A 9712-nucleotide genomic window follows, 5' to 3' on the forward strand; every position below is an offset into this window, starting at 1 on the left:
GAAACCAATATGGCTAAGCATTTCTGGGCAGAAGCAATAAACACTGCATGTTACATTCAGAATAGAATCTCTATCAGACCTATTCTAAATAAGACTCCTTATGAATTGTGGAAGAACAGAAAGCCCAACATTTCATATTTCCATACTTTTGGATGTGTATGTTTTATTCTGAATACTAAAGATCATCTTGGTAAGTTTGATTCTAAAGCACAAAAGTGTTTCCTTCTTGGATATTCTGAACGCTCAAAAGGCTACAGAGTATACAATACTGAAACATTGGTTGTAGAAGAATTAATCAATATCAGGTTTGATGATAAGCTTGGTCTTGAAAAGCCAAAGCAGTTTGAGAATTTTGTAGATTTTGATATTGATATATCAGAAGCAGTAGAACCAAGAAGCAAAGCATCAGAAGCAGAACTTCTCAGAAGTAAGGAATCTGAATGTCAAGTTGCAGCTTCTTTGGAGAATCTAAGCATTTCTGAAGAACCAACTGTCAGAAGATCTTCCAGACTCACTTCTGCTCATTCAGAAGATGTCATTCTTGGAAAGAAGAATGATCCTATCAGAACCAGATCATTCATAAAGAATGGTAGTCTAAATCAGTAATCAGAATAAGAAGATGAAAAAGTTTACCTAGAATCAGAAGTTACCTTCTTGACTAACAGTTGTCATCAAGTATTTTCTGGTAGAGAACACGTGTTTGCTCGGATGGTAAAAGCGTGAGTGTATCTGACGGGACATCGCCCTAGGTAACTGTGTTAAATCATTTCAATTACCACGTTCTCTCACCTAACGTCATTCATCATTTAATGCTATTGATTTTAATTGATTCTGTAACTGTTCATTCTCATAAATGCATTACATATTCTTTTCAAATCCGCCTCTATATATTTCATTCAAATTCATTAGGGTTCCTTTTCGCTCTCTTTTCATCTTCCTTGTTCTTGCATGCACTTTTGCAACCTCTTTGCTGTCTTTTCTAACCCTAAGCGAAAACCCAGAAAGTATTCTAAGAATCTCAGTACTTCTCAAATGGCTGCTTCATCCTCTCAAAATCCTGGCTCTTCTGCTCCTCAAAGTTTTAAAGAAACAGATCAACCTATTGTTCTTGTTATCACTTGCTCTATCCCTAGAAATAAGTTAGAAGTCATCTGTGAACTCATGGTGGATTTTGATAATATCGAACTACATTAGTATCATCTTAAAGACGATATGATCTTTCAAGGTTGGACCTCGTTATTTGCTGAGTTCTGTGGACCAGTTTATCCATAACTGGTAAAGGAATTCTGGGTGCATGCTATTGTTGGCCCCAAATCAATTTTATCGTTTGTTCATGGGAAGTTAGTGGTGGTTACTGAAGAAATTCTGGGAGTAATGTTTGATCTCAAATCTGCTGAAGGAGTTTACGAACTTGATAAGAGAGAAAAATGGGATAATGTTCTGTCTACTCTGTATACAAATGGGAAGTATAACAAGCCTGTCAAAGATTTGAAGGAGCTTTATCAAATCTGGACAAAAATTCTGCTAGGCTGTTTCTACCACAGAAAAGTCACTCATTCTGCAGATTTCATCAACAAAGAATAGCAATATATTCTGTATTGCATTGCCACTCAGAAGAAGGTGGATATCATCTATATCATTTTCAAACACATGTGTAAAACTGTGAAGGAATCTAGAGATGCCTTCAGATCAAAGAAGAGTAATATTATTCCTTTTGAAAGAATCATTACAAATCTTCTGGTACACTCCAAGATTGTTGAGGAACTGGAAGCTGAAGGAACCATCAAGGATATTACTGTTTGTACTGGAAGTTGTTTGGATGCATTCACCTTGAGAAAGATGAATGTTATTAAAACTATCAGTCATGCTCCAACACCTCCTTCCGGAACCACTGATAGAAGAGATCCTGTTCTTGCTGAATTTGAAGAATTCTTCAGAAGTGAAATTCCAGAAGTTAAGACTCAGTATCTTAACTCTCTCAATACTGGTGATCCTAAAGAAGCTCCCAAGAAAGTCCAAAGAAAAAGGCCATCCACTTCTAGCACTGTTGTGTCAGAAGAAGCCTCTGATCATACTCAAACTGTTGCTGTCAACAAAGAAAAGAGAACAAAAAGAAAGTTTGATCCTTCTTCTGATAATCAGGAAAAGGTAAAAGCTGCTACTGTTGCTACTGTTAATGTTGCGGAACAAGAAGCTGTTGTTGAAGCAGATCCTGTCCCTGTGCAAGCAGCAGAAGAAGAAGAAGTGGAGGTGAAGAAAAAGAAAAAGAAGTCAAAGAAAGTTGTTGTTGAGAAGAAGAAAACCAAGAAAAGAAGAAAACTGATTCTAAGAGATTCTGATGAAGAGGAAGAAGAAGAAGCTCAGAATCAGCCAGAAGTCTCTAGTCAAAGACCAACAACTCAAACTGTTGAAGGTCAGAAGACTGCTGAGTGTGAGAAGGAGAATCCGGAGTCTGCAAGGAGAAGAGAAATCTCTCTTGGGAAGTCAGTGGTTGTGGAAATGCCAAAGAGAAAGAAGCAGAGGAAACTGGAGGCTGTGACTGTAGCTCTTCAGAAGGTGTCCAAAGGTATACATCTTTCTGAACCCGATTCTGTTCCTGCTTTACGTTCAGAAGTTGCATCAATTAATATTGCTCAAAACCCTGAACCAGTAAAACAACCAGAAAAAGCCCCATCAGAATCACCCATCAATGTCCGTGTTCTCACACCTCCCTCTACCCCTGTAACCAATAATCCTGCTCCTTCTCTTTCACCTGTCACAAATGATCCCATCCATTCTTCTCCATCCAAAACAAACCATGTTTCTGACCAGACCCCTGCTAATCCTATTCTTGAGATTGAACCCCTTCAAACTCTCTTTCCACCTCACACAAATATCTTCTCTTCTCAACCCCCACCTCATGCGAACTTTGAACCCATCTCTTCTCAACCTCAAAATAAATCTCCCTCATCTGACCTACCAGACTCTGCATCACATGAGCAATTGCTCCGTGACTGCAACCATACTCCCAAGCCTCGACCTGAGCCTGAGCTTGTAGTGTTAGATCCTGATAATGAGGCAGAATCATCTTTGTGTCTTGATAGAAAACCTCAACCCTATTCCCTTCTAACACCTGTCTCTGCCCGTACACAAATAAAAACCCGTCGAGCATATCCTATTGGTGAAATTTTTGAAATGGTAAAGAGGAATGTCAGAAGAGTCTTTGACACCATCAAAATAGCTCATCATGGAGGACTCAATGATGTTGCTATGAGGAGATTCTGGAGATTCTTTAGAAGACAAGCAGATGCCTACTTTCGAGAACTGCAAGAAATTTGCGTAGAACTTGCTCCTCGACCAAATGGCTTTTTAAGGCAATCAGAAGATTTCTTGTTTACTCATCTTGGTGGAAGATTCTGTCTTGAAGAGAAGCCATTTGTGGATGGACTTGAAGAAGCAAGACTTGCTGCTGCAATGGAAGCTAACCCTTGCAGAGATATGATGGTCTGGAGACCTCAGTATCCAGTGCTGCTTGGAGATTTCAGATGGCTGTTTGACCTTCTGAGAGCAAATCCTTCTGCAGAAGATCCTGACATGGTGATTCCAAAATTTGCTGCTCCTCCAGATGTTGAAGGTCCTTCTGCCCCAAGGAATCTAGCTGCCATTCTGCAAGCTCTTGAGAATGGAGTTTCTGATCTTCCTACTCCAGTGTACGGAGATGATGTTGAGATGGAAGATGCTGATGCTGAAGCTGAAGATCATTCTGTTGAAGAAATTCCTGTTGAGGAAAATCCTTCTCATGATCTCTCTCAGAAGACTGCCATGGAAGCAATGGTGATCAATGCTGATCCTCTGAACAGAAGTTGTGAAGCTTCTTCTGGTGAACCCTCTGTTCTGGCAAGGACTCTAGAGGTCATTCAGAAGACCCAGGTTGAGATGGCTTCTCGGATGCATATGCAAGATGAAACCAATGCTGAGTTTCGCACCTTCATCCAAAGTCAGAATGAGAGTAATGCTGGGATTCAAGCTATGCTGGCCAAGATTATGTATAAGCTAGGGTCTTAGTCTTTGAGTCTTAGTTATCTCTTTGCTTCTTGCATCTATCTTTCTCTGCATATCTTTTGTACCTCTGTTTGTTTGATCAATGAAAAGTTCTTCTGTTTGTCGTTTTCTACATCTGAATCTTTTATATTCTTTTTGATGTTATGACAAAAAGGGGGAGAAAATGTGATAAATGATCTGATTTATTTTATCAGTTACTGGGTGAAAGTCCCCACATTTCTAACAAGAACTTGTAAGTTCTGTGTTGTTTAAGTGTTTTGCAGGATTAAAGACATCTTTCAAAGCTCAACACTAGAAGCAAAACCATGGGGAAACGCAATTCTGTAAAAGGGAATAATCTCATGGAAACTGAAGCAAGCTGAGTGCTATGAAGCTTCAGAATCAGAAGCAAGAAGGAAGGATGTTATGATATTCTAATGATGGAATATGCACTAACTTTTTCTCTGTCCTTATATGCTCTGATATATTTGTTTAAGCTTTACTATATATATATATATATATATATATATATATATATATATATATATATATATATATATATGATCTGATGCATTCTGTATGTTCTGATACATATTTTATGCTCTGATATATATAGGTGTTATGCTCTGATTCATTCATGCTCTGACTTTTGTCGTATAGTTTGTTCTGTAACATTTCAGAATGTAGAAGATGCTCTGATGATGCTCTGGTACATTCAACAATGTTCTGATACAATCTAGCATGAAATGATTCAAGAAGAAATTCAAGCTCTGAAGCTGTCCTCTGGAAGCAAGAAGCAGAAGCTGTGAATATTCTGAAGATCTAAGCATGTGTGATCGTCTCAACTGAAATAGAAGATACTCAGGGAAGTTCTTTATGCAAAATTTCTTCCAGTATTTATTTCAGGGGGAGATTATTTATCTCAGGGGGAGATTGTTAATCTCAGGGGGAGACACATTCACACATTATGTTTATATGCTATTGCTATAAATGTGTAATTGTCTTTTGCCGTCTGTTATTCTGATTGCAAATTCATATCATTTATATATGTTTTTGTCATCATCAAAAAGGGGGAGATTGTTAGAACAAGAATTGTTCTGATCAAATTATCTTAGTTTTGATGATAACAATGTATATGAATTTTGCTTAAGATAATGTGGTACTCTAATCCAATGCAATTTCCTTTTCAGGAAATATATAAAGAGTATGCACAAATCAGCGCTCAGAAGCTTTGACTCTGAAGGTTCAACATGCAACATCAGAACATGGTCTGGCAAGACATCAGAAGATGGTCAAGCAGAATCAGAACATGGTCTATGGAAGCATCAGAAGGACTAGAGTTCAGAAGCAGAAGCACTGAAGTAATGGTATCACGCTCAGAAGCACTTCAAGGTCAGAAGATCAGAAGATGCTTATGCACCAAGCTGTTTGTACTCTGATGATATTCAAACGTTGTATCTACAAAAGATCAATCAGAAACAAGTACAAGATGGCAGGCTACGCTGACTGACAAAAGGAACATTAGAAGCTATTAACGGCAACGTCAGTAGTCACAGCAAAAGCAAGGCTCGAGGTAGTTGACAAAAGTGTGAAACATTAAATGCAATGCTGTACGGAATACGCAAAGCATTAAATGCTCCCAACGGTCATCTTCTCATGCGCCTATAAAATGAAGTTCTTAAGAGAAGCAATGGTTAACGAAACTGCATACAACTCTTAATAAAAATTGGCTGAAACGCTGTTCATTTTGAAAGCTCTCAAACTTCATCTTCAACCTCACTTATTGCTGTTATAATAATATAGTGAGAGTAAGCTTTAAACTGTAAGAGAAATATCACAGTTGTGATTATCGCTTTTAAGAAGCATTGTAATACTCTTAGAATTTGTTTACATTAAGTTGTAAAGGACTAGAGTGATCAGTTAGATTAGAATACTCTAGAAAAGTCTTAGAGGGTATCTAAGCAGATTGTTCCTAGAATGATCAGGTTGTGATCAGAAGACTTAGCAGTGTCTAAGTGGAAAACCGTTGTAATCTCGTGTGATTAGTGGATTAAATCCTCAGTTGAGGTAAATCACCTGATAAGGGTGGACTGGAGTAGTTTAGTTAACAACGAACCAGGATAAAAATAATTGTGCAAGTTGTTTTTATTTTACAAGTTTTGATACTACACTTATTCAAACCCCCCCCCTTTCTAAGTGTTTTTCTATCCTTCATCACCTAAAATTAGCATACAAAACTATATGAAAAAAGAACTTAAATCTAACATGAAAATATGTACACCGGGGGGTGAGGACTGAATACAGTGGTGTGATTAGCAAAGGGGCGCGGGGCCCAGTCTGAGCAGGCCCAACAGCATAGTTTTTGTGGTATTGTTCAGAATTGCCAAAAAACAACATGGGCCTTAGGGGGAGGTGTAGGAAATGAATTCTTATGTCCCAATGTGCATTGTCTTGATCTAGTTTTATTCAGATTATCATAACTAATTTAAATCAGCAATTAATGACAATTAATCAGAGACTTAACTCCTATCAACATTTTCCATTAACTTAATTAATTCATTTGTTAATTAATAATAGAAGAAGAAATTGAAACGAACAAAAAAGGGGCTAGGGTTAATCAAAAGCGACGATCCCAATCCCTTCTCTCATGATTCTCGCGGAGGCGTCCTCTCCGTCTCCGATCGGAGATTCCTAACACCACCATGAACTCGTCGCACCTTGTCTACTCTCATCTTCAATTTCTCTATTCTCTCTGCCCCAGCTTCGCTCAAATTGGGAGACGATTGGAGAAATGACAACGATACATAAAGATGAAGAATGAATGATATGTGAGCTTACCTGGGATGATGATTGAGGACGATGGAGCAGAAAACCAGAGATTCTTGGCGAAATAAACGCGACAAATCAGTTCAGGTAGTCTCTTGTTCTTCTCCTTCTTGCATACACTTCTTCTCCTCTTTTCTTCTTTCTGATTCTTTCTCCGTGAGTGTCGAAATTGTTGTTGAGTGAGATGAATAGTTGTTGTATCTCTGAATTAGGGAAAGTTGAGGTTGAAGCTCAACCGTGCAGAGCTTCCAATGTGGAAGCTGTCACGGCCGTGGAAGACAGCTATGGGTGAGGTTCTGTGAGTGGGATTTGAGAGAGAATTTCAGAGTGAATGGAGTGTGGAGAATGAGAGCTGTGAGAATTGATAATGGTGTGTGTGAATGGTGAAGATGATGAGAAAGTGAGGAACCGTGGAGAATTGGTGAAAATGGTGGAGAGTGGGAGTAAAGGGAGTGATGAAGTGAAGAGAGTGATGAAGTGAAGAGATTCTGATTTATAGAAGTGAGTTTTCTTCTGATTTCTGTTGAACTCTTCTGATCTCTATTATCAATCTCTTGCAATTGCTCTTCTGTTATGCTTACAACTGAATCGGTTAGTGAGATAATTCTGTTACCAATCTGTTATTTTCTGTTAGGTTTTTGTGAGTTAGGGATGTTATGACAGTTATAGAATCGGTTAGGAGGTTAAGAAGTAGTTATTGGTTAGTTAGAAAACTGTTTTAAGTTGGTTAGGAAGTTAGGGATTCAGTTAGAGTTCTGTTTTTTTGGTTGAGACAGTTATGAATTCTAGTTTGGTAGTTATGTGGTTTATGACTTTGCTGGATTTTTTGTAGGTTTGAAGCTGTTTGGAGTTTGGGGTGATTAATGCAGGGGCTGAATGGTTTATGTTGGTTGATCTGGTTTATTCCTATTATGGATTTCTTAATTTTGTAGATTTTGCACTGAGCTGGTTTTTTCTTGTTGATGCAGGGCTGTTGTTTTTGAATGATTATTGATGTTATGAGGTTTATTTTTTTGATTTGCAGCCTTGTATTTTATGCAGGATAGGGTGAATTGAATGAATTGGTGACGGTGTATGGAGAAGGTCCTTGTCATGTGGTTGTTATGTGAAGGTACAGATGCATGAGTGGCTATGGTATTCTCCTGTTAAAATTTCCGCACTTGACTCATCCTCGCCTCACTCCGACAAATAATCTGAAACTTCAATCACAGGTTGATCGTCTTGAGTTTTGTAGACTCTCCTATCAATATCCGATTCTGCCTTTTGAAGATTTAGCACCCCTCGCGCCCATCGTACTCGATGGTATCCACCTATGTTTGTTTCTATCTAAAGGGTGTGTACTATGTCTATGTCTACATGTGAATGCATACAAAAAGAAATACGGGGAAAAGAAGGAATTATTTACAAATGTGCTCGTTCAAGCCCCGCGACTTGATGCCTACGTATCCTTTTCAGGAATCAGAGCGCCGTAGTTCGGCTCATGATTTTCTGTTTGTTTTTGTGTTTTTTAGTTGGGCGGAGTTAACGCTCGCGCTCTTGCATAAGGGGACAACCTAGGATGCAATAGAGCGGAGATAACAATGCCCTTAAGAAAGGAGAGAAGAGAGAGAGTTTGAGTGTTTCGAGGAAATCCCTAAGGCAAGGGAAACTCAAGTTACTCTTTGGTTTGTCTCTTTTAGAATTTGGGAACTTACGCCCGAATGGTTCCCTAAAGCAAGGGAGATCCAAGCACTCGAATGATTCCCTAAAGCAAGGGAGATTCAAGCTTCCATTCCCTTTTTAATGATTTTCACTTTTTTATTAATGTTTTAAGTGTTTTCTTTGTATGTTTTATGGGGATTTTATTTGAGTATTTGTTAGGTGTTTTAGTGTTGAAAAGAAAAAGAATGAGAAAGGGGGAGACTAGCCTAATTTCTAAGCCTAGAATTATTGTTGTGGATTATTCTAATAGAAAAATACGAAATACTGAAAATATTCACAAAACTAAAAGAAATAAAATCCAAGTCAACCATGAAAATCAATCACAAACAATAGCATTTTTTTTTAATCATGCTCTAAAGCTATTTTGAAATTAAAACTAAGAAACTAAGTATTTTTTTTTTATGGTTTTACTAACCAATCAAAAACCAAAGGAAACAATAACTAAAAAAATCAATTAAAAGAATATAAAGTTTCTAAAAATCTAATTGGTTGAAAAATATTTTTGTTATCTTTATTTAAGGAGAAAAAAAATTAATGTGCATAAAATAATAAAAGAAAGAGGATCATTCTTATTTGTTTTTATTAACAGCAGAGGGGGTGTCAAAGCAATTAGTATTATGAACTAAAATAGTTATAGCAAAAAAGGCTCAAAACAAGGGGGTGAAGATAGTATGGGCGCACAAGGGCCCAGTCCAGATCAGGGTGGTGTATTAGCAGTTAAGTGGTGTGGTTCAGAAAAATTCCAGGCCCAAAGGCGCATAGCCCAGCCTTGCACCATCCTATTTTTATTGCACTTTATTTCCACTTATTTTTTATTCAGGTTTATTTAATCAGCATGCATATTATATGGTTTTATTCTGCAATACGTGACATGCATGGTTCATAGAAAGAAATCAATTGGTCAATTAATCACTTAAGTCACTAAGTGACAAAACAAGCTCCCAGCGAATCACAGAATGCCACCTCATGCGCTAATGATTGGAATAAGACAAAAATCACAAATCAATGGGAAAGAAGCCAATGTAAACGCGCCACGTATGCCAGTCAGTGCAAAAAATACCAAAACAAACACAGACGCCGGAGCAGAGCTCCGATCGTCTTCTCCGGCCAGCCTACGGCGGAGATGAGTCAAAGTTTCAAGAAATTAATCAAAGTACCACCGCTC

At 37.9% G+C, this 9712-nt stretch overlaps 1 protein-coding gene across 1 annotated transcript; it reads left to right on the top strand.

The window, feature by feature from the left end:
* Positions 1–1839: 1839 nt before the first annotated feature.
* On the top strand, positions 1840–4368 carry LOC131620221 (uncharacterized). Its single transcript, XM_058891225.1, has 4 exons — positions 1840–2250; positions 2347–2566; positions 3689–4025; positions 4305–4368. Exons 1-4 carry the CDS (start codon positions 1840–1842, stop codon positions 4366–4368), a joined length of 1032 nt encoding a protein of 343 aa, XP_058747208.1.
* The last annotated feature ends 5344 nt before the right edge of the window (positions 4369–9712 follow it).

Source organism: Vicia villosa, linkage group LG7 (genome assembly GCF_029867415.1).
Source record: "Vicia villosa cultivar HV-30 ecotype Madison, WI linkage group LG7, Vvil1.0, whole genome shotgun sequence".
NCBI lineage: Eukaryota > Viridiplantae > Streptophyta > Magnoliopsida > Fabales > Fabaceae > Vicia > Vicia villosa.

Coding starts and splice junctions, on each gene's coding strand:
- LOC131620221 (XM_058891225.1), top strand. CDS start 1,840: ATGAATGTTATTAAAACTATCAGTCATGCTCCAACACCTCCTTCCGGA. Junction 2,251..2,346: donor CAGAAGAAGAAGAAGTGGAG/GTGAAGAAAAAG, acceptor TCTGATGAAGAG/GAAGAAGAAGAAGCTCAGAA. Junction 4,026..4,304: donor GCTATGCTGGCCAAGATTAT/GTATAAGCTAGG, acceptor AGTGTTTTGCAG/GATTAAAGACATCTTTCAAA.